The sequence below is a fragment of the Neomonachus schauinslandi genome, chromosome 5 (assembly GCF_002201575.2).
Source record: "Neomonachus schauinslandi chromosome 5, ASM220157v2, whole genome shotgun sequence".
NCBI classification, from domain to species: Eukaryota; Metazoa; Chordata; class Mammalia; order Carnivora; family Phocidae; genus Neomonachus; species Neomonachus schauinslandi.
Window position 1 is genome coordinate 158,190,005 of NC_058407.1, and position 27,059 is coordinate 158,217,063.

The 27,059-nt window shown below is 58.8% G+C and overlaps 2 protein-coding genes across 3 annotated transcripts in view; one reads left to right on the forward strand and one right to left on the reverse strand.

Moving 5' to 3' along the window:
• The first annotated feature begins 205 nt into the window (after positions 1-205).
• Positions 206-13,462, forward strand: IL21R (interleukin 21 receptor). The gene is made up of 8 exons (XM_021700393.1): positions 206-254; positions 2,662-2,764; positions 4,997-5,196; positions 8,009-8,154; positions 9,197-9,374; positions 9,654-9,753; positions 10,682-10,766; positions 12,695-13,462. The coding sequence occupies exons 1-8, from the start codon at positions 206-208 to the stop codon at positions 13,460-13,462; spliced, it is 1,629 nt and encodes a 542-aa protein (XP_021556068.1).
• Positions 13,463-21,535: 8,073 nt separating this feature from the next.
• The window catches only part of GTF3C1 (general transcription factor IIIC subunit 1), a 71,065-nt gene continuing 65,541 nt past the window's right edge, over positions 21,536-27,059 (reverse strand). The window contains exons 33-37 of one of the 2 annotated variants that reach the window (XM_021700641.2): positions 26,330-26,610; positions 24,762-25,287; positions 23,973-24,024; positions 22,950-23,142; positions 21,536-22,572 (exon numbers count right to left, since the gene is read on the reverse strand). In XM_021700641.2, coding sequence (XP_021556316.2) covers positions 22,360-22,572; positions 22,950-23,142; positions 23,973-24,024; positions 24,762-25,287; positions 26,330-26,610 — 1,265 coding nt within the window. In that variant the 3' untranslated portion in view covers positions 21,536-22,359. The remainder of the gene's footprint in view (positions 22,573-22,949; positions 23,143-23,972; positions 24,025-24,761; positions 25,288-26,329; positions 26,611-27,059) is intronic. The other variant, XM_044915092.1, reaches the window with a different exon arrangement.

Consider the following 27,059-nt stretch of genomic DNA (forward strand, 5'->3'; position numbering starts at 1 on the left):
GAGCCACCCAGGCGCCCGAGTCAGCCACTTCTAAGGGGCAGGAATCCTTGGGACCCTCCACGGGCTCCTCCAACTGTTATTTTTCTGAGAATCTGAAGTAAGTCTTCCAAGGGAGGACCAGAGGGATGCTGTTCAGTGTCCCTTGGTCCCCAGGCCCAGGTGCACCCTCTCACTCTAAGTCTCTTCCAGGATCCTGAGAGTCAGCATGCCGTGTGGCTCAGCGGTCGCTCTGTTCCTGCTAATGCTCCAGGGTGGTGAGTATCTGCCCCAAGGTCTGTGGGTGGAGAGGGCCAAGCTGGTCCATAGGCTCCAGGGCACGGCTAGAGGCTACAGGCCGGAGTCTGTGGCATCTGCTCACTTGGGCTGGCCTAGCCAGCTATCGGTCAACTAGAACCTGTCCCTCCAGAGAGCCCTATGGCTCATGTGAATCCCACAGGGACCAGACCACCAGCTGAGGTCTTCATATCTCACTGCAGGGACAAGAAACTTGATTCTCTGTCCACAGCTCTCTGACTTGGCTGGCTCCCAACCCTCAGAGGGAGGAAGTCCTGCCTTTGGTCTAACCTCAATTTCTCTTTGTGCAATGACTCTCCTAGGAGATGTTTATCAACAATCACAGAATCCTCAGCAGACACTGATGGTCCCCAGCTGGGGGTGGGCAGGAGGAAAGGAGGTGGAGAAAGGGAGGGGGAAGAGAGGTAGCCAAACCTTGGAAGGCACCCCCAGGGGGCCAGAGGATGTTGCAGTCAGAGGGAGAGAAGCTAATGACCAGAGCTGGGAAAAGCCAAGAGTTAGACTTGGGCTCAGAGATCAGGGAGGCTTTCCCAGAGGAGGCGGGGATGCAGCATACAGGCTCAAATGGGGGTTGGACTGGAGGCAGGGGTCCCTCAGCCTCTGCTCTGCTGATTCTGCATTTCTCTCTGGTTTTTACCGAAAGACCCAGAACCTCAAATAGCTTCTTCAGGAAACAGATGTCTGGCTCTTTTATTTTCCCCTTCTGAGTGACCAGCACTCTGTCCTGGGTCACCCGCCAGGGCGCCACGCACATCCCATGAGCACAAATAACAAGTCCCTGATGCACCCACATATCCCCCTGCCCTCCAAGGGGCCAGTGTCCCCAGCTTACAACGAGGGACTCGGAGCAGTCGTGAGTCACGTGTCCACCGTTCTGGCCTCTCAGGGCCTCTTGCATGTTCTGATAACCCTGGACGAGGGAGGCCCCGGGGCTGTCTGCCCAGGGGTTGGGCTATAGACCAGGGGACTGGGTCCTTCGTGCCACATCCATGCTAGCTCAGGGGCTGCTGTCCCCTCTGCAGTGTTCCAGTTCAAGATTGGGACTAACCTTGTCAAGCCCTTGGTGACCTTGAGCCTAGCTAGGAACAGTAGCTCCTCCCCCAAGTTCTAGAACCCTGAGCTAGAACAACCAGGGTATAAACTCGGAGAATACATAGCCACATGGTGGCTCCCGCAGCCCCGGGCTTAGGCCCCACCAAAATCAGTCCTCTTTTCTCCACCAAGTGCCTTCACTGGCCTCCTATGCCCACCGGCAGACCCCGTGCTCCTCCCCAGGGGAAGGCTCCTCCTAGCGCAGGACTCACTGCCACAGTTCAGATCCCTTGGTGGTGGCTGCCGGGCCACCTGTGCTGAGGGGGATTCTGAGGGTCACCCGAGGGAGAGATCTGTGATCGATTAGTGATGTCTGCTCCGTGTGCAACAACAGCACAGATGAGATTTTTCTTTCCCAGGTGAGAATCTCAGCAGCCCAGACGCAGAGAGACAGGAGGTGTGGTCCAGTCTCAGAGCCTCTGGGTCCTTGTCTATAAAATGGCGATGGCAGCCAGCTAAGGGTGCTTCCAACAACAGTCTTCTTGGCTCCGAATCCAGCTTCTGACCTAAAGTGAGGGCCAGGAAGGGAACATACCACCACCCCTTGGGTCTTCATTAGTCGAGGAAAAATAGGAAAGAGCCACTAAGAATGAATCCACTTAAAAAGGGGAACGAGTTTCTGGTAAATAGTTGGAGGGTAGGCGGGGGAGAAATAGCAGTGTTGGTACTTAATCTTACAGAACAAAACTCAGCTCAAACTTACTATATTTATTTTGTTGCAAATTTAGATTATGGCTGCATGGAAATTTCGATTATGGTTGCACCTATAATTTTAGAACAAAGGGGAGCAATTAACGTTGGGGGTGGGAGAGCATGAAGTCTCCCGACAAAACAGCCTGAGTGAGCAGCCCTTGTGTCACTCGGCGGCAGTGGTCGTGGTGGCGGTTTGGCCAGGAGGCTAATACGGACATTCTGTCAAGAGTTTTCGAGGACTTCTTGGTTTGGGTTGTTTTCCTCCTCCCTTGACGTACTTCCGGCCTCCCTGAGGTCTGTGTCCCAGCTGCTGTGAATCATTACAATTCACATTTGGAGCATCCTGTCTCAATAGCCAGCCTTGAAACTCAGGGGTCACACAAAGAATACTCAGGTGGCAGGGACCCCCCTTCCCCAAGCCCACATCTTAGAGGCCCTGTGCGTTGCCATATTTGTCCTGGCCCTGGGGACCCGTGCCTCCAGTCAGCCTCCAGCCCTTGAGGGGGCAAAGGGGGGAGGCACCATGCAACCTCCGGACAGCCTCGCCCCCCATGACAGCCTCTGTCTCCCCTAATCTTCCAGCCTGGGGTTGCCTAGACCTCGTCTGCTACACCGATTACTTACAAACAGTCACCTGCACCCTAGAGACAAGGACCCTCCAGTCCGGCACGCTCACCCTCACCTGGTAAGTGGCCGGACCTCAGCAGCCCTGGGGATGCTACTCAGGGTAGCCACAGGAGGGCTGGGGTGAAGCAGGGCCGCTGGGGACCACAGACCGAGGGGGACCTACTATGTGCCCTGCAGATAGTTTAACAATCAATATAATAGGTCCACTTCCTGAGGGTTCTCTCAGCAAGGTCACCAACTCTGGCTCTTTTATTTTGGTTTTGCCTCAAGAAAGATGGTTCGTTAGTGGGGAATCGCCCGGCCACCTTACAGACGGCCACACGGGGCTCACGGGGCTCGTCCAGAGCGTGCAGCTGAGAGGCCACGGGGCAGTTCCGTCTGCCTCCAAAGGCCATACTCTCTTGCCCACACAGCCCTAACTGTGTGGGGTTTTTTTTAAGGATTTATTTATTCATTTTAGAGAGGAGGGGAGAAAGGGGCAGAGGGAGAGAACCCCAAGCAGACTCCGTGCTGAGCACGGAGCCCAAACCGGGGCTCAATCCCATGACCCCGAGATCATGGCCTGAGCCGAAACCAAGAGTCGGTGAATGGTGGAGCTGGGATTCAAACAGGCAGCCTGATTCCAAAATCCACAGGCCCCTATTAGTCCACATTGTTAAAGAACGGTGAGGGGAGGCTTGGCTCAAGACCACTGCCAGAGGCGCAGGGACCCTGCATATGGGGCTTTGCAGTCGGGAGAGAGATCGGGCTCAACCCCAAATACAAGGAGAAGGGGAGATTTAGAGCCAAGGAGCAGGGTGGGGTCAGTAGATGGAAAATTACCAAGAGGCCACATCAAGGGGAAAGGGGGTAGGTTCTGGCTACATGACGTCACAAGGTTCTTGCTGACGGCAGCCCAGGCTGGTCAGACGTCACCCGGGGGATGAGGTGGAGGACAGGAGAGATGACATGGAAGCCCAAAGGTCAGGGCCTCGTCGAGGAAATTGCTCAGAGGAGCCTGAACAGAGCTTGCTCAAGGAGAGAATCTTTGTTCATAAGCTGCTCAGGATTAAGAAAATCTGTCATCCTCAATTCATTCATACATTCATTCATCCAGAACACATTTATTGACCTCCTGCTAGACACTTGCAGGCACTGGGGGTTCAGCAGAGCCCAAGACTGAGGAGGTCCCAGAAGTTCTGCAGCAGGGTGTGTCTGGGGAAATAGACAATAAACACATAAGCAGCCATCAGGAAGCTTTCTGATGACAGTGAGTGCTATAAAGAACAGGAACCAGGGCCACGGGGTCCAGAGAGAGTGACATGGGGGTGGGCAGTCAGGGCAGGCCTCTCTGTTTGAGAAGGAGGCAGCCAGTGAGCATTCCAGGTAGAGGGCACTGCCCATGCAAAGGCCCTGAGGTGGGGAAGAGCTGGTGAGTTTGAGGAATAGCGAGGAAGTCAGTGTGGCCAGAGTGGAGTGAGTCAGTGTGAGGGAGAATACAAGCAGGGGTGAGCGGGAGGCCGAGCCCAGATTGCCCTGTATGGGTGGTGAGAAGTCACTGGAGGATTTTAGGCATGGGAGCGACGGGGGGGTTTTAAAGGCCCCCCTGGCTCCTGTGCAAGAGACTTGCATTGACTGAGCAGAAGTTTCTATTCTAACAAATATTTAGCAGAGAACAGAGTCTACACATCCATACTGGCCTTGAAGGGTAGTCATGTTCAGAGCCTGAAGGTGTAGGTAGGGAAATATATCTGTTGAACTCCTATACATACTTAAAAACTCATCACTTAATGCCTAGTGGGAGTAAAAAGACCAGAGCAGTGCTCCCAACCCCATACCAAAAGCCTCCCTGGAATTTCAGCCAGAGCAGGGGATGAGGTTCATTTGGTTCTTACCTTGGCCTTCAGCCCAGGTACTCACTGGGTATCCCGGGGATGTTGGGTGGAAGGAGGGCAGGAAGGAGACCTGAGGTGCTTAGCATCCTTCCTATAGGACCGTGATCCAGCTGATGGGATTGGCAGGGACAGACTTAGACTCAGTCTAGGCAAGAATGGCCCAAATTTCCAAAGTTGCAAGTTGTTGCCCTATGTGAGGTGGTGAGTTCCTCGTTCCTTGGAGGCACACAAGCCAAGCCTGGACGCAACCCATCAGGGATGCTTTGTGGGAGGGAACACCTTCCCTGGAATAGTGTTGGTGGACCAGGTGACCCCCGCCCCAGCCCCACCTCAAATGCCCCCCAGCCCCGAGCTTCTGGCCATGTGCATGGAGCCCCACCGGCCTCCAGGCATGACCGGCTGCTCTGTCCTTGAAGGCAAGACCCATATGGAGAGCTGGAGGATGAGGTCACCTCCTGCAGCCTCCACCGGTCCTCCCACAATGCCACGCACGCAGAGTACACGTGCCACATGGATGTGTTTCACTTCATGGCCGACGACATTTTCAGTGTCAACGTCACAGACCAGTCTGGCAGGTCCTCCCAGGAGTGCGGCTGCTTCGTCCTGGCTAAGAGCAGTGAGTATTCCCGGGGACCCCAGAACAGAGGAGAACCCAGGCCGGGGCTGAGCGCCATGCGCCGCGGGCCAGCTCGCCGCCATCATCAAAACTGACCTGTCCTAGGAGCTCATTTCCCCTTCGAGTTTGTTGCGTAGAAGCGCAACCAAGGCGTGATGGGTTGATACCTAGGTTTGGGCCTTAACCAAAGAGAGGCAGCTGAGGCCTGAAACGGAGCTGGACCGGGGCCCAGGACCTGCCCCTCTGTGACCCCGGACTGGCTCACTGTTTGTCGAGTGAGGGCCCTTCTGGGCTTCTGCCCCCGTTTTGAGGCAAGCGGGGGAGGCCGTGTCACAGGAGAAAGGCTTCCCTGAGATTTCTCCTGTTTATTAGCTCCGAGGCCCAGAGTTTCCCTCCACCCTGGAGGAAGGGAGGAGGCCTGGCCGGGGAAGTCAGCTGTTCTATGGGTCCAGAGCCAGGGCAGGGCAGGGAAGAGCACAGGAGGTAACTGTGAGTGTGTGTGTGCCCCCAAAGGGGAACGTCCAGGGAGCGGGTGAGAGGCCCGTGCCCAGAGGCATGTAAGCGGACCTCGAAGAGAGACCTGCCCTTGGGGAGGCTCAAACCCTGCGGACTGGGAGCGTATCCCCAGATTCCCACAGTGGGGCAAGAAGATAAGAGGACGTCTGTCATTCACACTCTGCGGGTCCAGGTTTGCGCCACTTTGCAAACAGAGGGCGTGCTCAGAGCTTCACGTATACCCAGACACACCCAGACTCATACACATGCACCCACACACTCTAAATACCCCCTCAGATGCACAGATGTCTTACCAACAACTCCTGGCCTGGACAGCTTGGACAGATGATGCTCACACTCTCTCTCAGACACATGCTGATGCGTGCACATGCATGCACACGCATGCACACACATGCTCACTTGGTCATCTGGACCCAGGCATGGCAAGCTTATGGAGCAGGGCCACCTTCCTGCCTCTGGGGGAGCTGGGGTGGGCAGCATCCCCACCCCTCCCCCGCAGAGCAGAGTGCAGGGCAGAGAAGGAGCTACTTTGCCTTGCAGGGGGCTCCAAGTCACGGTTCCCTCCGACCCCTCCCTCCTGCCCTCCCTGCCAGGGTCTGAGGCCCACCTGTGCCCAGATGTGGCAGAAGGTGGCATTCGGCTCCCCACCCACTCCGGCCCTTTCCTCCTCCTGGGCACCAGGCTCCGCAAACATCCGAATCCCTCCCTGAATCAGTCCACGCCACCCAGCCCATGCCACACAGGGAAGTGGAGAGCTCCACCCGGCCTGGGGAAGACGGAAGAGGGTTTAAGAATGAGTCCAGTCCAAATGGACCCATGGCTCAAAGACAGAAAAGCCCTCGATGGGGCCCCGGGAATGTGCACCTTCTCCCAACTCGAGCAGAGAAGTAAGCAGCTTTAGAGTTCCTTTTTGCAACCCCTGAAAGCTTCGTTTGTTGATTTAATAAGTATTTCTCCAGGGCCTCTGGTGCACCTGCTCTGTCCTGGGAGCCGTGGGCACAACGTTGACCCAAGAGAACAAAACCCCGGCCCCAAGCAGCTCAGATCCCAGAGAAGGGGCGGATGGTGAACAGGATCACACAGGGAAATGCAGAAAATGTTAGATGTTGGCAAATAAGGTGGAAGAGAAGAAGGGAGCCGGGGGATAGGAGCTTCTGGCTTCTCTCTCCCGGAAGGGACCTCCTTCTGCTACTGAGTTTGGTCCCCGAGAATTGTCACCCCATGAAAGAGGAGCTGGGGAGCTGGTACCGTTTTACAAGAGAAGAAATGAAGGCATCTAACCGTGTTGTATCCCGCTCACTTTCATGAAACAAATTTGGGATGGAGCAGAATGGGAGGCCCGGCTTTGACCTTTGCCTGGGAAGCACCCAGGAGGGTGTGGTGCTGTGACTCAGGCCTCTGCCCTTGCACTTTCCAGAAGTCTCGGAACGCAGGGCCACTGAGGAGGGTCAGACTGCTCTGCAGACAGCCCGGCAGGAGCTCAGTACTGTTCGCTTTTGTCATTAGCATTAATGAATATTAATGATATCTCATTAGCATTAATGCTAATCAGAGTCTTTGGCTTCTCTGGGAAGCTGCAGCTAAAAGAAAATGATGTCATCGTTTAGAACAGAAACGCAGAACCGGTTCCTCTGGCCCACACGTCGCTTAGCAAGTTTTTGGATTAGGAGCTAACTTTATTCTTTTTTTAGGATTTTTAATTTAGATATTTGAGAGAGCGTGTGCATGCACGAGAGAGATTGAGAGAGAGAGAGGCATGGGCGGGGGGTATGGGGGGGCAGAGGCTGGGGAAAGGGGAGAAGCAGACTCCCCGCTGAGCAGAGAGCCAGACAGGGGGCTCGATCCCAGGACCCCGGGATCATGACCTGAGCCAAAGGCAGACACTTAACCGACTGAGCCACCCAGGCGCCCGGATTAGTAACAAACTTTAATGTTGGAGAGAGCTTTCCCCCATGTGGGATTCCAGGCTGTTCTCTGGCCACCCTGGTCTGCAGTCCTGCCCAGCCTGAGTGTGGCATCCTGCTTACATGTCCTCAGACCCCAAACCTGCTTCGCCCACTTCTGTTACCCTCCCACCCCTGCAGCTGCAGCTCCAATGTGGTCTGAACTTCTCATTTCTCGGATGCACAAACTGAGGCCCAGAGACAGGGGTTGCCTCGCCCAGAGTCACACGGGGGTACGGATCCCGACCCACCACCAACACCGGCTCGGGTGTAGAGAACTTCCTGCCACCACATCCTTCTCAGCTGCAGCCCAATCTCACCCCTTTCTTATCTTTCTGGCTTTTCCCTTCAAGTCAAGCCGTCCCCCCCTTTCAACGTGACCGTGACCTTCTCGGAGTATTGTAACATCTCCTGGAGCTCCAATTACGATTTCTTCACGCTGAAGGGCAAGCTGCAGTATGAGCTGCGATACAGGAAGCTGGGAGGCCCCCGGGCTCTGGTGAGGCTTGCAGAGGCTTGGGGGAAGGAGGGATGGGAGGTGCCGTGCTGAGCATCTGGGGAGCACTGGTGGTGGGGAGGAGGTTTTGAGCGACAGGTGAGCTGGTGACTCACAGCCAAGAATGGAACCAAGGACCCACCGAGGCTGGAAGCTCTCCCCTCCGCCCTCCCACCCCGTGCTGCCCCCCCTCATTTCTCCCTGGGGTGGGAGGCCCCTCAAAATTCTTTCCTTCATGCCCCTGGTTCCTCGATCAGCATGCCAGAGAGGAAGAGGGTAGCACATCCTCAGGTTTCCTCCCGGAGTCTAGTATAGTCACAGCAGAGGAAGTTTCAGAAATGGGGCCAGCTGGAGCCTTCCCCCTTGGCTTAGAATGGCCACAGGTGAAGAGCTCCAGAAGTTCAATAACCAAGAAAGTCCAGTGTTAGAGGGACCATTATTTCCAAGGTGAAGACTTCTAGAAGTATCCTTGTTTAGAGCGTTGGAGAGTTCCCAAAGGGCCCACTATTCAGAACAGTCACGGCTGAAGCCTTCTAGAATGATCCATCCTTCAGAGAGGTCCCAGTTGAAGAATTTCATACATGTGGTTGTTTGGAATGTCCCCCGTGGAAGGCTTCCAGAGATACCCGTTGCTGAGAGGCCTGTGGTCCAAGACTTGCAAAAATGCCTGCTGTTGAGAAGGCCCACTATGGAACAATTCCAAAAGTGACCACTGTCTGGAAGGCTGCTGGTTAAAGATTCTGGTTAAAGAGGGGCCACTGCTACTCCTGGGCCGGTCCCAGGCCTCGCCGGGAGGGTCCCCTGCCAGGACTGTGAGGGGAGAGCTGGGGTCAGAGAGAAACAAGGTCTAGGCAGTGCCCGTGGCTCTGTGCCGCCCCCACCGGAGTGGATGGGACGCAAGCTGAGCCTGGTCTTGTGGAGGGAGCGGGGCCTTTGCAGGAGACCCTCAGCCCCTCTCGGGGTGGCTGGGAAAGGGTGCTTCTTCTGGAGGTCGGGGCTGGCCTGGCTGAGCCTGACCTGGTGCATCCTCCCTGTGTGCTGGCAGGCTCCAGGGAGAAAGCTGATCTCGGTGGACTCGAGGAGCGTGTCTCTCCTTCCCTTGGAGTTCCAGAGTGACTCGAGCTATGAGGTGCAGATCCGCGCAGGGCCCCAGCCCGGCTCCTCCTTCCAGGGGACCTGGAGTGAGTGGAGTGACCCGGTCACCTTTGACACCCAGCCGGAAGGTAGGTGTGGCTCCTGGCAGGGCGCTTGGTGCTCTTCGTAACTCCTTGCAGTGGGAATTATTATCCCCATTTTGCAGATGGGAACACAGAGGTCCAGTGAGATGAAGTGGCTTGCCTGGGGTGGGGGTGGGAGCAGGATCCCAGACCGCCCCACTTCCAGGCCCCCGCGGCCTTCCCATGCCCTCCACACCAGCCCAGACCCATTGCCCCCCACACCCGCCCCACGTGGCCTCTTGGAGAGGTGGGCTCCACTTTACCCAGTGTCTGCTTCCTTCCCAGAGATAAAGGGAGGCTGGCACATTTACCTGCTCTATCTCCTGCTTGTCTTCATACTCCCCATCCTCGTCTTCTTAGGCCTGAAGATCCACCTGCCTTGGAGGTAAGGCCAGGGATTCAGGGAGGCAGGGGGAGGGGGTTAGCCTGGGCCACAGCCCCTCTATAACCACCCCGGGTTGGGGGACACAGCCTGTCATCGCGACAGTGGTCATGACAATGACGGTGATGAGAAACAGCTCCTGTTCACTGGGCACCGGGCAGCGCGCCCACCTCACCTTCACCTTCAAGCCTTAGGAGCTTGCCATTCGGGACTTACCTCCCCTGGACAAATGGGGCAAAAGCAGGGAAGCACAGAGCTGGCAAAGAACTTGCCCAAAGCCGCACAGCTCTGAGGTGGAGTCTGCCCCAGTGCTCATGACAGTGACCTAGGCTATGATCTTGTCCGGTGACGTTTATGCTTTGCATCCCGGGGGGGCACGCAGGGCCGCCAGGTCGTGGGGGATAATCCACCCCACCCCCTTCCCTTCTGCTCCAACCAGGGTTTGCTGAGCCCTGGGCAAGGGTGGGGGGGATCTGGACACCCAGCTCGATGTGTTCATCTGCATCCAGAGGCTTTGACAGAGATGGAGGCAGAGAAGCTGGAGGGGGAGAGAGCGCGATGCGAATAATAATGAAGATCACGGAGCGCTCTCTGGGTGCTGGGGTGCTGGGGCTCCCCACACCCCTGTGGAACCGGCCCTTTGCTCATCCCTGGTGGTGGAGGAGGAAATTGAGGCTCAGAAGGGGCAGCATTTGCCAGGCACAGAATAGGCAGCCAAGCGCTTAAACTCCGGGCACCTGCATGAGACTTGCTGCCCCCATTTTACAGATGTGGAAGTTGAGGCCCAGGGTAGAGAGGTGGAAAGGAGGTGCGTGCGTGTGCTTTGGGGGGTGCTGAGTGTCCTGCAGGACAAAGTTGGGGAGTCCCTGGGTGGGAGGCCAGGCTGCCCTCTGGGGAATGGTGAGGGCTCACCTTGTCTCTGCCCTCCCAGGCTGTGGAAGAAGGTGTGGGGGCAGGTGCCCAACCCACAGAAGTTCTTCCAGCCCCTCTATGTGGGCCACAGTGGAGACTTCAAGGTGAGTGCCCTTCAGCCTGTGACAAACCGCGGAGCCTCTTACCCTCTGGGAGCTTACCTCCACCTGCGCCCCAGGACCCCAGCTCCACCCTGCAGGCCCAGAGCGCCCGGGCCCCAGCCAGGCCCCGGTCTCTGCATCTGCAGAGTGCAGGAAATAATTCGGGTGGGGCGGAACTGGTATAAGAATGACACAAAATCGGGCAGCATCTCCCAACCCAGGAGCCAGGCTGGGGGAGGGGGTGAGCCCGGTGGTTCCTTGAGTCACAAACGGGTCTCCTGCTTCTTTGTCAGAAGCCCCCGAGACGGAGCAGGTTCTGGGAAGGGTCTGGCCCCACCTGCCAAACACACCAACCCCCCGCCAAGCCCCAACCACCCGTCACCCACCGGCGCCCACGGTTGTCTGTGCCCATTTACCGCTCAACACCCACCCCACATGGGAGGGCCCACCGCAGAGAGGATGTGGTGACTTGGGGGGGGCAGCCCGCCCACTCCCGCTGAGCCTGGATGTCAGGAAACGTGGACCAGAGCATTGGCTGAGCTCCTGCTGTCTGCCTGGCGCTGCACTGAGCGCCCTCTACCCCCGGCCCCTTCCATCCTTTTTTTTTTTTTTTAAGATTTATTTATTTATTTGAGAGAGCGAGAATGAGAGAGAGAGAGAGTACATGAGAGGGGGGAGGGTTAGAGGGAGAAGCAGGCTCCCCGCCGAGCAGGGAGCCCGATGCGGGACTCGATCCCGGGACTCCAGGATCATGACCTGAGCCGAAGGCAGTCGCTTAACCAACTGAGCCACCCAGGCGCCCCCGGCCCCTTCCATCCTGATCGCGGCCCCTGGGTGGGGGTGGGGGGTGCTCCATCGTCCACAGGGCACCCCTGGGGAGACCGAGGCTCCGAGTGGGGAAGCGGCTTTCGCGAGGCAGGGGAGCAGCCTGGACTCCCACCCCCACCCCCGGTGGGGGAGAGAGACCTTCCTCCTTCCTCTGCACCTTCCCTGAAGCTCAGATACCACACCTATTCGGTGTTTACTCCCCCTATGCTCACATGTGCCCGGCCCTCTGCAAGGAGCTTCGGAGATGTGAATGCAACGACTCCTCACCACAGCTCTGGGCAGTGGGTGCCACTGGCAGATGGGGGGCGTCTCACCCGGGGCCTGAGATGTTTTCTGAGGCAGCAGCCTCAAAACTGGGAGATTCTGGTTCTCAGGGGTTTTCACTGCCACTCGGATGGAGACCCTGTGTCATGAGTGGGACCCCAGGCCAGTGAGGGCAGGGTGGGGGATGCTCAGAGCTTGGGGGCGCTGCCTCGGTCCGTCAGCGTTCCACATCCCTTACCCACCAAGTACACAGAGGCCTTTCCCAGGGGCTTGTCACCGATTCCCTCCACGTGTTCATTTAGTTAATACACATTTATTGGGCACCGACTGTATGCGAGGCAGTGTGTGAGCCTCCGGGAACACAGCTGGGACCAGAAGAATCGAGGCGTCTGCCCTGGCCAAGTGTCCACTCCAGTGGGGACACCAACAGGAGAATGTTCGTTTTCAAGAAGTGTCCCGGAGGAAATGAAACAGGGGACCGGGTGGCGGCTCTGTCGCCCAGACCTCAGGCCCTCCCACCCCCATGTCCCTACAACTCAGCAATCTTGGCCCCTGCTACCCAGGCCCTATGAAGACCCCAGGCCCCCGAGCACTGATTGTCTGGCAGGCTACTGAGGGCAGTGGCTCCCTCCTGCAGGTGGGGAAACTGAGGCCCAGGGAGGAAGGGACAGTGGTGAGGAGGGTCCCCGGATAGGGGCGCACCATGGCTCTGACCCCTGGTGCTCTCTTTATCCTCTCATGTCTCTGTCTCTTGCTGGCTCTGTCTGGCTTTATGTCTGTCTGTCCATGCCCTCCTTGCCCCCGTCCTGTCATGACCGTCTCCGTTTTCTCTCACACAGAAATGGGTGGGTGCACCCTTCACTGCCTCCAGCCTGGAGCTGGGACCCCAGAGCCCCGAGGTGCTTTCATCCCTGGAGATGTTCAACCTTTGCCCACTTCAGAGCGCCGCCAAAGGGCCTCAGCCCATGCCTCTGCCGGAGCCCACCGACCTGGTAGAAGCCGACGAGGGGCCTGAGCCGGACTCCTGGGGCCCAGCCCCTGCCACCACCGGCAGCTTGGGTGGCTCGGCTTATAGCCAGGAGAAGGACCAAGTGTACAGCGTACTGTCCATCAACACGGTGACCGTAGCAGACATGGAGGGGCTGTGTGCCTGGTCCTGCACCTGTGGGGATGACGGCTACCCAGCCCTGAACTTGGACACCAGCCTGGAGCCCGGCTCAGGCACTGAGGACCCGCTCTTGGACACCGGGACCACAGTCCTCTCCTGTGGCTGCGTCTCGACTGGTGGCCTTGCCGGGCCGGGAGGCCCTCCTGGCAGCCTCCTTGACCAGCTAAAGCTGCCCCTTGAAGATGAGGCAGGTTGGACCCCAGGCCCGCCGTGGAGTGGCGGGCCCCCCAGAGGGGCGTCTGACAGCGAAACGGGCTCGCCTCCCGCCAGCCTGGACATGGACACTTTTGACAGTGGCTTCGCGGGCTCTGACTGCGGCAGCCCTGTGGAGTGTGACTTCACCAGCCCCCGGGACGAGGGGCCCCCCAGGAGTTACCTCCGCCAGTGGGTGGTCATGGCCCCGCCAACCGAGGGACCCGGGCCCCAGGCCAGCCAGTGAGGCTGACCGGCCGTCCAGAGCCATTTGGCCAGAGCCAGAGCTGGGCTCGCCTGGGCCGTGGGGTAAAGAGGCCTGCGACCTTTGGGCCCCCAGATGGGGCCCCTGAGCCTGGTTGACGCCTGGTGCACATGTGTGGCCCCGGGAGCGCACGGGTGTGTCCATGTGCAGGAGCAGGTGCCCGTGGGCACGGAGGCAAGACGCACATGTGTCTGGGACTGTGTGCACACGATGACAGCCTCCCTCCTTTCTGGACGTGGGGCGGCCCCCCACGGACCCTGCCCTGCGGGTCCTGCCTCCAGGAGCCGTCAGAAGTCCCTGCTGTTCCTTTTCACGTCTCAGGGAGACGGGAAGGGGATGGAGTGAGCCCATGGGGACCCTGGCTGTGGGAAGGTTTGTGGGGGCCTTTGGACAGAGGTCTGAATCCCAACTGTGATGCCCCTGGGCTGTGCCACCTTGGGCCAGCCGCTTCCCCTCTCTGGGCTGGCTACTGGGGGGAGGCCTGCAGGTGGCATGACCCCCCTTGGGGAGAAATCGGTGAGGTCACCCACTGTACAGGCTGCAGCAGAGCAGACCCTCAATAAATTCAGCTTCCTTCCTTCTGGGGCCCAGACCAAGCTTGTGCTGGTGGTGGGCGGGGGTGAGAAAGCAGCCACAGTTTGGGGCTGTCCTGCCCGCAGAGGGGCACTTGGCGGGGCGGGGGATGGTTCCAGGCTTCAAGTCAGCCTGTCCCTTAGAAACAGCCCCCACTGACCAAGATTTGCTGGCTTCGGCTGCCCACTCAGTTATTCCCCTTATGCTCCCAAGAAATATTTATCGGTCACGAGTACATGTGCTGGGTTCTGGGGTACACGGTGCGGGGGGGTTCCTTTGGCACTCGTGGTGGAGGAGGGGCAGACAGGCGGTGATGACGCAGCCCTCCTCTCCTCTGGCATCTTGTTTGCTCATCCCCGGGAATCAGGGGGAAGTCAAGGTCTTGTTGACGATTTCTCAGAGAGTCTGTTCAAAATGCGAATTGAGACGCTAAGAAAATCTATCTTGGCCACGTTTGAAGGCACCTTACCGAACATCAGCACCACAGACTGCATGCAGCTCACGCTTTAACAAACCAAACCAAAACCAAAAACAGCAAACAAGACCAAAGGTTGTTTTCCCAGTCGGGGTGCTCACCTTTAGAGGCGTCTTTTTCGAGCCTGCCAAGCAGGGTTAGGGAGGCCGAGAGTCTGATTCAGCAGGCTGGCCGGCTCCCAGAGCCCGGGGACATCCCTGCCCCAGCCTGGAACTGCCCGGGGCCCTCGTTCTCCCAGGAGGCCGGGCTGCTGGGCGGAACCCAAAGGGTAAAAGCTCTGGTTTGTCTGTCCTCTTGGATGAGCCTGAGCTACCTGTTGGTGGGAGTCAGTCCTGCAGAAAGCCTCACCGTGACTCATCTGTAACATGGGGTGGTTGGGGGGGGGGAGTCCCCGAGAGAGTCCTGGGTACTGAAAGTTCTAGAACATCGATGGTTTCAACCGTGGGGCTGTTGACCTGGGATCAAAGTGAGGCTCAGCTGGGAGCTCGAGTCTGACACGGGAGCACAGTCTGACACAAGCGAGCAGCCCTCACCATCCCCCACTGTCACCCCCCGGGGACACTTGGGCCAAGGTATGCTGTGGTTTTCACATCCTCCTGGGGCCAGTGGGTTCCAGGGCCACCTGAGCCACCGGCTCCCCAGGGGAGTCAGCGCAGCTCTCCCACGCACAGAGCTCTGGGCCGGGGGCCAGGGGGCCAGGAGGCCAGGGGGCCAGGGCTGGGGCTTGGTCAGGGGCTATGGCTTGGGCCAGGCGTGGCTCCTCACCGACTCTGTCTCTGAAGGGGACTCAGCTGGTAAGCGGGCTGCAAAGAGGAGGCAGGAGCTGGTCCTCCTGGGAGGGTGGGTTAGCAGGAGGTGGGTGGGTAGGTGATGAGGGACCGGTGGCTACGTGGGCAGGTGGACGGACAGACGGATGAAGGGATGGTGAAAGGCTAGAAGGAAGAACGCGGATGGACAGGTGGAAACAGATGCTAGAGACCAGGATTGTAAGTCGAATATAAGCCCCGCGAGGGCAACAACTTCCTCTGTTTTGTTCCCTGCCCTACCTGCAGCCTGGCACATAGGCACTCAAAAAAGCCCGATTTGTAGGGTGTCGTGTGTGCTTTATTCCCATGGTGTAGACGCTTCCACCATGGCCAATTTCAAGCTACCAACCCGACAACCCCAAGTGGGATTGGGAAGAGATGTGTGTCATCAACCCTCCTAGGTGGTCCGAGCCAGCCCCAGTGCCCCACTGATGGGAGCCCCGAGGGGCATCGGGAGGGGCTGGAGGGCTTCAAGGAGGAGGTGGTGGTTGTTGGACTTTGACAAATGGATAGGACTTGTTAGATGCACCGGCTTCTCTGGCAGAAGGAAGAGCTTGAGCAAGGGCCTGGAGGTGTGATGTTGCCCTGAGCACCTGGAGGTGGGGAAGGTGGCTTCTCGTCACCCAGAGTCCAGGCCACAATTGCCAGTGACTCTCTTAAGAGAGTCAGGAGGGTTGATAACAACACCCCGTGCACGGAAGCCATGCTCTCCTCCTGGGCCAGCCCTTTTCCATCTGCGGGGTCGGAGAGGGCAGGGCTATCCATGTGACGAATGAAGTGAAGGCGCACAACGGGCCAGAGGCTTGCTGGCCTGAGGTCACACACTGAATTAAAGATCACAGCCAGAACTCGAACTCTGGTCTCCTGACCCCAAATGCAGCTCTTCTTCCCCTTGCTCAGCTGGGAGGGACCTAGGTCAAGAGGGAACACTTGTGGGGTGCCTGTTGCTTCTGTCCATGCAGCGTCCTTGTGGGGCAGCTGACCCCAGCTCTGGGAGTGGCCGACAGACCATTCCATGCCACCCCAACCCCCACCACACCACTGGTTCTGGGACATACACGTGACTCAAACTGGTCCATGTGCTCTTTCTGCTAGGACTGCCGAGCGGTAGGGATGGACTGAAGCCCGGGGCTGTGGGGTGGGGCCAACACACAAGAAAGCAGAGCTGGGAACAGAGATTGATTCCTGGTAATATCTCTTGAGCTCCTGGATCCAGCCATGCCTGAAACCACACCCCCATGGACTTTTGAGGTACCCAAGTGTGGAAGTCATTATGCTCTTCACCTTCTGGCCCCCCTGGTATGGTACCACATGACCAGGACTGGCCAGGGAGTTGTAAGCAGAAGTGGTAAGTCTCACTTCTGGACCAGACCATGTACCTGACCATTGTGATGTTCTCCCGAGTGTTGTTCCTCTCTGCCACCGGGAGCTGTGACAAGCTGGCGGCTGCTCCATCAGCCTGGGTCCCTGCGGGAGGAGACATGGAGAGCAGAGCCTCCAATTTACCCGAGATGGACATGTATCGTGAGCAAGAAATCAATCCCTGTTGTAACCCACTGAGATTTGGGGGCTGTGTGTCAGCACCGCATAACCCAGCCTGTCCTGACTGGGCTGATGAGCTGCGAGTTTCCCTTTTTTGCTTAAGTGGGTCTGACGTGGGTTTGTGTCACTTGCAGTGGGAAGTGTCCTAGCATAATGAGGACTCTCCTCCCAACCTGAGGAAGGACTAACTACATTCAATGGGGCCAGGGGGCCAGGCTCCATCCCTTCTCATGGATGACCTTGGGCAGTCGCCTGCTGTCTCTGAGCCTCAGTTTCCTCTTCGTAAAGTGGGGGGCAGCCATCAGCCTCTCGGCTTGCTGGGAGGACCTCCACATCTGGGAGGAACAGCTCAGCTGGGATGAGACCCACACACAAGAGAGCGGAGCTGGTGTGTTCCTTTAGGCTCCCTGCTGGAGGGGAAGGCTCTTCTCCCTCCCCTGCTTGGGACTTGGTCTGGGGATGGGCCACATGGGGCACATCCCACCCGCAGCCGCCCAGACGCACCATCAGAAAACCAGGGACGGGAAAGACGGAGCAGCGAGCACATACGTGCACTTGCCTCCCGGGAGCCCCCCGCACCTAGAGAACAGGAGGAAGAAGTACACGTTCTCAACCGGGAGGAGATGCGAGAGGGGTCGCCCATAGTCAAGAAGCATCAAGCCACGAAAGGAAAACAAGAGGAGTCGGGTCTCCACTCAGACGTCACCTTCTCAGCAGGACCTCCCCTGGGCCCCTCACTCAAAACTGCAGCACCCCACTGACTTAGTTGTCCCCCGTAACATGTATTAAGCTCTAACCTGTGTCTTTTACTGATTCGTCGTGTTTACTGTCAGTCCCGCTAGCACGGGGGTTTCGTCTGTTTTACTCGCCCTGCGTCGCAGAGCCTGGAATGGTGCCTGGCACATGGCAGGTGCTCAGCAGATGCTGGACGGACGAGCGTGTGAAGCAATCAGTTAACGGCAGAGCAGCAGCTGATGAGGCAGTGGGCAGAGAGGACAGAGGGGACTGAGCCCAGGGGGGAGCCACCTGCCCTGGACCTGGAGATACCACAGAATGGGGCAGAGAGACAAAGACGGGGGCCTCCTGGGAAGTCCTTAAACGGAGCAAGAGACCCTCTCCCGTTGCTCACCCCGGGGGGCAGCGAGGGGTCTTTCCCCCGTCCCCGGGGGGCCACAGATCTGAGGGGTTTTAACATTGGTGGCCTCAGAGAAGAAACCTTCTCATTCTGCAATTTAAGGGGTCTCCTAGAATAGAGCTGGCTGCTCACCCCAAAGCAGCCCCCGCCTCTGGCAAGCAGCTTGTGGGGGGGGGGGGGCGTTGGGGGCCGCACGGGTGAGCTGGCAACGCCAGCAGATCAACCCACTAGCTGCCAGTCTGCAGAAGCTATTTTCTCTCTCTGTGCCTCAGTTTCTTCAGACACGAAATGGGCGTACTGAGCAGACGCGCTCTGAGGCTGCCGGGAGGCCAGGAGTTGGTCTGCGTCAAGTGCCAAGGACGGTGCTCAGGAAGTGTTGTTGCTTGATCATCATTTCTGTGGGCAAGCCAACCCCGTCCCCCCACTACTCCAGCAAGCTTTTCCCGTTCACCGTGGGACCCGGGAATCCTCGCTGCAGACACCTGGAGAGCAAGACGAACCAGCCGCGAACCGAGCCTCTGCCGCCACCTGCTGGTGACCACAGGAACTTGGCTGAAGTGGGAGGGGCGGCGCCAGAGTCTTGTCAGGTGGCTTAGATGGGCGCCCCTACACCATGGTCGCGGCCACACTCTTGCCCTGGGAGTATGGTGATGACCCAAGGTGAACGGGCGGGGTTTTTTAATTCCATCAGGGCTGACTTCTGGTTGGGTGGCTGGAGGTGCACAGGGCACTGGATGCTGGGGGTGGTGAGGTGTCACCAAGCAGGGAGATCACACGTGTGCACGCACGCCCACACGTACACACACATACACACACAGACGTGTCAATACGCGGATCCACATCCATGCACAACTGGGAAATCCCTGGCACAAGCGGGTCAGGGGTCCAAGGGAAGGCTGGGTGGTCAGGGGAAGTCAGAGGGCGGAGATCACGCTCAGCCCAGGTCAGAAACGGGGCAGGAGGGGAGCAGGGCCAGCAGCCAGCAGGACATGGTCTGAGAGGACCCCAGACAGGAGGGAGGCGGAGTCTGAGAAGGCAGAGGAGGAGGCTCAATAGGGGGAAACCAGGAAGAGTGGTACTTACCTTTAGGGAAAGGAGGGAGTAAGTCCAGGGACACGGCTGGGGGAGCCCAGCGAGCTTTATCAGTGAGACATTTTATGTAAAAATGGCATCACAGACCCATGTTTTCTAGTGGCGCAGAAAATGTATGTAAATGCAAAGAAAAAGGTCCTAAGGGGAAAGGAGCCTGGAGGCTTGAGTCTTACTGTACTGTTTCAATAAAGAGAATACATTACCATGTTGCTGATATAAGTTAAAAGGAGGAAGAACCAAAAGTTGGGGGTGGGGTGGGGACACGAAGGACAGAGACACGGATGTCCAGGCCCTATAGTTCTGGCCTCCTGTGAGCGGCAGGCCAGGGTGAATGGGACGTGTGCCCTCTGGGCTCAGTGTCCCTCCTCACCCTCCCTGCCTTGTTTGGGAGTCCCTTCACATACACCTCAGTTTTCCACAGTCTCTACCACTCCCTAGTATTTATATTTAACACAAGGCTCTCCTTCCTCTCATTTATGGGACCTGCTTGACCCCTGAAGGCATCTGTGCTCAGATCTTCTGGTCTATGCTGTGGTTCCTGAAGCCCTTTGTGCAGAGGTTGGAAGGGGAGAGCTACCTTGGATGGGTGGGTGGGTGGATAGGTGGACAGATGGGGAGGTGGGTAGATGGGTGGGTGGATGGGGAGATGGATGGGTGGGGAGATGGATGGGTGGATGGATGGGGAGATGGATGGGTGGGGAGTAGGATGGGTGGGGAGATGGATGGGTGGGTGGATGGGGAGATGGATGGGTGGGGAGATGGATGGGTGGGTGGATGGGGAGATGGATGGGTAGTGGGTGGGTGGATGGGTGATGGGTGGGTGGGTGGGGGGTGGATGGGTGTGTGGGTGGGGGGTGGATGGACAGACAGACATGGACAGATGCACAGGTGGGCAGAAGGAGGGAGAGAACAGGTCATCCTTGCACAGAATGGCTGGCTGTGGAATGTGGAGCCTGGTCACAGAAGCCCATCTCTCCACTGAAGAGCTGCACCCCTCATCCCTATGTCCCATCTCCCAAACACAGGCCCAAACCACCCCTCAGGTACGGGGACAGAATGGGAGATAAACTTTGCTGAGCCCTACTCTTTGCTTGTACTTGGTGCCCTTCAGTGCCTCTGGTCTTCGCAGGAAGAATTCAGTCCATCCCCATTTTTCAGATGAGAAAAGCAAGGCTCTGAGATGGGAGTATCGAGACTGGGTGCCCGTAGCACCACCTGTCTTCCGCCACACAGTGTGTTCCCAGACAACTGGCATTTGTAAAGTATTTTCTGTTCATAAAGCAGATAACACTCTTTTTTCTACTTCATCTCAAAAAAATCTCCCCACTTTTTTTTTTTTAATACTTGAGTAAAAATGAGAGAAAAAAAAGTGACGGTTAAGACTTGGCCAGGTCTTGGGGGCGCCTGGGTGGCTCAGTTGTTAAGCATCTGCCTTCAGCAGCTCAGGTCATGATCCCAGGGTCCTGGGATGGAGCCCCGCATCCGGCTCTCTGCTCAGCAGGAAGCCTGCTTCTCCCTCTGCCACTCCCCCTGCTTGTGTTCCCTCTCTCGCTGTCTCTCTCTCTGTCAAAAAATAAATAAATAATCTTTAAAAGAAAAAAAAAAAAAGACTTGGCCAGGTCTTGTCTGTGCTGGGGTTCACCCTTAGATTCCCCGCTCCGTGCTCCATCCTGCCCCTCATCACCCCAGAGTCTGGTCCCAAGATGGAAACACGGGGCCCCGAGTTGGGCCAGGCCAGGAGCTGCAGGTCAAACATGCCCAGATGGGCTGCTTTTGTAAGGCTGAGAAGCTGGCAGGTGCGGGACTGGGCCTGGGGCTGGGGCAGTGCTGCCTGGGGGGCCCGTCCCCACTCCCACACTCCCCACTGCCCTATGCGCTGTCGCTGGAGCTCTCCAGTTTTCCACAAGATAGAAGTCTGGATTTTTTAAAAATGTGAAATGTCCCATTTTTAAAAAAAATGTTGGCAGCTCATATACACATACAAAAGAAAGAGAAGGAAAAAGAAAAAAGAGAGGGAGGGAGAGAAAGGGAGGGAGGGAAGAAAAAGGGAAGGGGAGGAGATGGGAGGGAAGGGCTGAAGAGAATGCCCACTGCCCAAACCCAGGCCATAGCCCGTGACCCCTGCAACCGGCCGGCCTGGCCCTGGGCCACCCTGCATGGCACAGCTGCCCGAGCGTCTCCGGGTAGACAGAGGCCTGGGCCCAGCTGAGGAGGAGGAAGGGCTCTGGAGCAGGGGCAGGAGGGCTGGGCCGACCAGGGGCAAGTCAGGGCCGCAGCGCCTCCCTCCCCCTTTGGTTTAAGTGGGAGCCTCTATTCCTGGCAGTTCTGCAGGTGAAAGCAGGAAGGCCCCCAGAGGAACAGAGATTCTTTAGGAAACACAGAAACCTAAATGCATTTTCCTTCACTTTAATTACAAAATAAATAAATACATGCCAAGGGTTTTTTTTTTAAAGAGAAAAGAAGGGAAAAGAACAAACCAACTGTAGGCCCGCTCAGCTCCTCGGCTCCAGCTGCGGGAAAGGTGCCTCCCACCCCCACCCCCCGGAGGCCCGCCGGTTGTCTTGTGGGACCAACAAGGGGGCCCCAGGCTCAGGGTCCGATGTCCTGCTTGGAGAGGGGTCAGTCCCTGCTGGGGCCCTGGGTGGCAGGACACACAGCCCGTTCTGTGATGCGCCCCCCACGAGGCCCTGCCACTTGGGGCACTTGGCCTTTCTGCCATGGTGGATGGAATCTGCAACGCGGGCTGTGAGCAAGGCCAGCTCCTGACCCTCACTGGCCAAAGGATGACGCCGCCGAGGTCCATACGGAAGATGGAAGGCACGGGGGCCCGGGCCGGCAGCTCCGCTCCCTAACGGTGGAGGCCCTTGGAGGCCAAGCCCACCAGGGCCTCTCAGACTCACCACAACCCAAGTTCCGCAGAGAAAGCAGGCAGCGACGGAGTGCAGGATCCGTGCCTGCAGCCACGGCTAACACGCCCTGGGAACGAGAGAGGGACAGCAGGGACCCAAGCCTCCCGGTAGCTGCTCCCTGACAACGCCCGGCGGGACGGAGCAGGGCCCTCCTTCTGGGAAGCCCCCCGGAGCAGGCGGGCGGGAGGCCCTCTTCCGAGTTCCGGGCCCGAGGCTTGGCACAGACCTGTCCCTGTGCCCCGGGCAGGGTGCGGCGCGCGCGGGGGCCGGGGGGGCCCCCCCCAGGGAGTCACGCCCTCCTCAGGCACCAGTGGCAGGGAGGGGGGGTCGTGGTGACCGCACGTGCCTCATAAGTGGACCCACTTGTTCCAGTTGACCTCGTGGGGGAACACGCGGCCCAACCGCAGGGTGCAGTCCAGCGTGGGCTCGTAGAACACAGTGGGGCTCTCGCTCGGGCTGGAGGGCGCCTGGAACTCCGGGACCTGGGGCTTGGAGAAGAGCGAGACGGCCGCCGGCTTCCTCAGCAAGCACTTCTTAATGCAGCCCAGGGATTCCAGGCCCTAGAGACAGCGGAACACCTAGGGTGACGGGCGCACTTGCAGACTGGGTCCTCCATCCCACCCTGGGAGCTGCAGGACCCCAGGGCAGGGGTGGGGGCCGCAGGGGCCCAGGGAAGACAGGCGAGGGGCTCATGGGCCGGCCTGGCGGCCTCAGAGGGCAGCAAGAACACCTCTCTGGGCAGGGCTGAGCAGGGGGGTAAAGTAAGTAAGGGACCCATGCGAGCGGCCTGGCTCTCAGGCCGAACCTAGAATCTCCTGACGGGCCACCCCGCTGGGAGGCTGAAGCAGGGGCCCAGGAAGAGGGAGCAGTGGTCAGCAGGGGCGGGTGGGGGGGCAGGGAGCTGCGGGGAGGCCTGGCCAGCCCAGCCCGGCCGCACCTGCAGCAGCTCGAGCACGGCGATGGGCTGCAGGACGCCCTGGTAGTGCTGCAGCAGGCGGCTCTCGGGGATGCCGGGCCGGGTCATGATGTGGTAGAGCACGGCCTCCATCATGCCCTTGCACACCGGCACGTTCAGGTGGCCGTCCACGATGCGCCACGGGCGGGCGATGAAGGAGATGTTCTCGCAGTCCCTGCAGCGGCGACACGCAGGCGTCAGGCTTGGTGGGTGAGGGGACACGGTTCCACCGACGGGACGGGTGGAACCGTCAGGGCGGTCGGCGCCTGGCCTGCGTCACGGGGCCGGGGGTCCTGCTCCTCCACACCCCCCTGCCCATCTGGAATGAGGAGTCCCTACCCCAGGGCCCGGGTCGCCAGCTGAGGGGACCTGCTCACACTCAGCCTTAACCGAGGCCGTGACGTGCCAATGTCCCCCACAGGGCCCCGCACTGGCAGAGGAGGGAGACGAGCTGACCTCTGGATGCACCAGCTCCATCCTGGCCCCAGGGGCAATGGCCGACTCCACATCAGGCTAGAGCTCACAGAGGTCTTTATGCAAAAGACCTACTTCTGTGTCTTAGCAGTCCCCCGTTGCCCCAGTGACTGGTCTGCCACACGGGGTCCAGGCATGGGAGGGGCCCAGGACCAGCTGGACACCTGGCTCTGACCGGCATGACTGGGAGCGCCGCATCGGAGCCGGGGGCTCACGGCCCCAGCACACGTGTGGGAGGCGCCCCCTCACCAGGAAGGCTCCTGTGAAGCCCACGGCTCCAGACGGGCCCACGCACTGCCCAAGTCTACACCTCTGGCCCTCACCCGCTCCCCATAAGCAGCTCCTGCCCTGTTTCCCCAGCAAGTGGGACGACCAAAGACCAACACGTTTCCAGGTCCCCTGGCCGAGAACTACTGCGCCGGACTGTGGAAGATCTCCATGTGATGATCACTACTGGGACCCCGGGGACAGACTCCCCACCCTCGCATCCGCACCCCGCACCAGGCCGCCTGGATCTGGGCACACACTCACTTTTCCCGTGCTGCTTGGGAGAGGCTGCTGGCCACAGAACTCTCGGCCAAACCTGACAGAAGAGGGAGAGGACATGAGACCTAAGAGGCAGGAGTCCATCTCTTCCTCTTCTGTTCATGCGACACGTCCTTTAGGGCTCTGGGGATAAAGCCGCGAACAGAGGGACAGCAAGCCCAGTCCTCACAGAGCCCTCGCCCCCCGAGAAGCAAACTGGGCTGGGCTGCAGTGTGCAAGTGTGTGTGTGTGTGTGTGGGGGGGGGTGTTCAGGGCCCTGAGGAACCCCCACGAGGGGAGGCAAGTGAGCACCTCATCTTCCACCCAGAAGCCCCGACCACAGAGCCGTGTGCATAAACCCCTAAGGCAAAAACAGCCCCAAGGAAACAAAGACGCCTTCAGAAAGCACACAAAGAGGCCAGCGTTGAGCACAGGTGAGAGCATCTACCCCGCAGGAGGGGAACCCGGCAGGTTTCCATCCCTGCATGTCTGCCAATCCCAACAGGAAGCGCGACGCCCCCCGTTCCTGCCACTGCGCCCTCACGCGGGACACCTCAGCCAAAAAGGCCTTCCAGAACCACCTTCGTGTCCCACACTGGTCATTCACAGACCTGCTTAGGAGCCCCTGAAGCCCTCTAGTGGGAACAGGCAAGACCTTTCCCCCACAACGCCGAGGCTAGGAAAAGCTGGGGTTCCCCATCTCAGGGCAGGTGTGGGGTGTGGGGGACACTCAGCCCAGGACAGGTGATGGGCAGGTGGGGGAAGGTGGGGTGGGGGACCAGGTTTGTTCGGTACCTCTGGGGTCTTCAGATCCTTCTGGAAGCTGGGCCTGACAGCTCAGCTGCTCCTCCTGGTCCTCCTGCCCGGCCTCCGGTGCTCCTAGGGGAGGCTCCTTCACACCTGTGTCTCCGGGAACTGGTGGCAGAGCAGGTGCCGGGGGCTCTAGCTCTTCTTCTGCTCTGGGCCTGGGGCTGGGGGCCCAGCGCACATCCTGGAGCGTGGGCCTCTTGGCGGGGGGCTTCTGGGTACTCTCAGGGTCCATCTCCCTGCCCTGACAGCCCATGTGACTGCTCGTCCAGCTAGCACGCCTCTTGGTGCTCCGGGGGCCCTGGGAGGGCGGTACCTGCCTCCCCGAGGGGCTGTCCTCACTGGCAGGCCCGTCTCGGGGTCTGGCCTGGGGGTCTTCTCTTTGAGGGTACGCATCCTCCTCTCTGCCTTTCAGCCGCACCGAGTGCAGGAGCCAGGGCTGGGCAGAGGCCATGGCCACCAGGCGAGTGGTGTTGCCACCGACTTCCAGGACCTGGTGGTGCTCCAGGAGGTCCTAGGAAAAGCGGGAGACACACGGGTCTGTGCGGGATCCTCACGCCTGCTTCCCTTGCTCGGTGCATCTGAGCGTCCCGAGCAAATGGCAAGCCCAGCTCCATCAGGACAGACTGACTCGAGGGCGAGGTCTGGCTTCCAGCCCAAGGCAGGCGCCAGCTGGCCATGCGGCCCCAGGGCAGCCCTTCCCCCTCTAGGCTTGGGGCAAACTTCTTAGAACCGAGGCTGCCGTGAAAGCGTCCTCCCAGGAAACTCAACACCCCGAGTGCTATCAAGTTCCACAAAAGCCATGATTGTTCCCACACGAATGACAGTACTCCTCTCGTCCTTATACCAAGCCCTGCTTGCAAGGTCCCTGTTCTGATCGAGACACTGCACCCGACGCTATTGTCTTTCTTTTCATTCCTAGCTTAAAAACCCACAAGTCAGGATTCAAGAAATTTGCCCCAGTTCACATCCTGGAACCAGGACTCATAGCCAGGTCACGCAGGTCTGGGGAGGGTTTGCTGTAAGTCCTTGTCACCTGGGCCACAGGGAGCATGGGTCATATGAACAAGGAGACACCACACGAACAGTCGTATGACCCTGCTCTCATGTCCTGCACTCACAAACACCTGCTTCCAACTACAGACCAGGCACATCGGGGCCAGACAAGTCCCAAGGCACTCGATTTAAAAGGTCCATCGTTAATACGTTCCTTGGGTTCAAGGGTCCCTGATGAAAATGGACCCAGGCAGGTACAGCGGGGAGTCCTGTGGGGCCAGGTGCAGGATATCCAGGAGCTGTGGGCCCAGCAGAGATGGCTCTACTCGGCTCCGTCCCACTGTGCTGAAGAGCCGGGACCCAGGGTGCCCAACCTCTAACATTCCAGAGAGGCTGGGTTTTAGGCAAAATCTCCCATTTCTAATCTTGGCGACTAATTTAATCTTTGAAAAAATTACACTACGTGCCCCAAGCCGAGCCCCTCCTCCGAGGCGTGCATCTGGCCGGTGAGTGGTACCTTCTGCGTCGGCTACCCCACATTACTTGAGAGCACGGCTCACCTGGATGTAGTCTGCGAAGGTCCTGGTGCGCTCGGCGTCTGTCCGCTCAAAGGCAGAGAACCATCTGCTCAGCTCCACTCTGTCCACCCCAAAGCACCCTGTGGCTGCAATGACCCCGTGGACCTCCAAGACGGCACACACATCTCCCGGCTCATACCCACACAGCTCCACCTGGTGGACAAACTCCTCCAGGCTGCAGGTGGCCCCCTGGTTCTTGATCAGCCTGGTGAAGCTGTCAGGGAGGCAGGATATGCCCACGGGTAGCTCTTCCAGAGAAGGGACTGTGAAGACGAGGAGAACCCGAATCAGCCCAGCCCAGGGCCCCAACACCAACTCACCACCCCCCAAATAGGGAGGGGTCACCTTTTGGGTGGACGGAGCACGGGCCCGGCGCTCGGGATGCACCCCCGGGGCCAGGATGAAGGGCAGGAAGGTAGGGCTGGGGCCTGAGGACAGCAGCCCCGGAGCTCTGGAGGAGTTCCTCAACTTGGGCTGCCCTGGGCCCTGCCTTCCTGGTGCTCCTGTGTTCACCACTCCTCAGACCCTGGGGGACACCCCGGGACCCCTCCCTGAACTCCCACGTGAGCTTCCACGAGCCGGGGCTGCTGTGCATGGCTTCCTGGAAAAGCTGGTTCTGCCAAGACCACGGTCACAGGTTTGGCCCGAGCCAAACTCCAGACAGAGCACAGAACACCAACTGGGGTTTCGAAACTGAAAGTGAACATCATGC

Excerpts from the sequence above, each read along its gene's own strand:
- IL21R (XM_021700393.1), top strand. The coding sequence starts at position 206 with ATGCCGTGTGGCTCAGCGGTCGCTCTGTTCCTGCTAATGCTCCAGGGT. Across the intron at positions 5,197-8,008 it reads CTTCGTCCTGGCTAAGAGCA|TCAAGCCGTCCCCCCCTTTC; the intron begins GTGAGTATTCCC and ends TTTCCCTTCAAG. Across the intron at positions 9,754-10,681 it reads AAGATCCACCTGCCTTGGAG|GCTGTGGAAGAAGGTGTGGG; the intron begins GTAAGGCCAGGG and ends CTGCCCTCCCAG.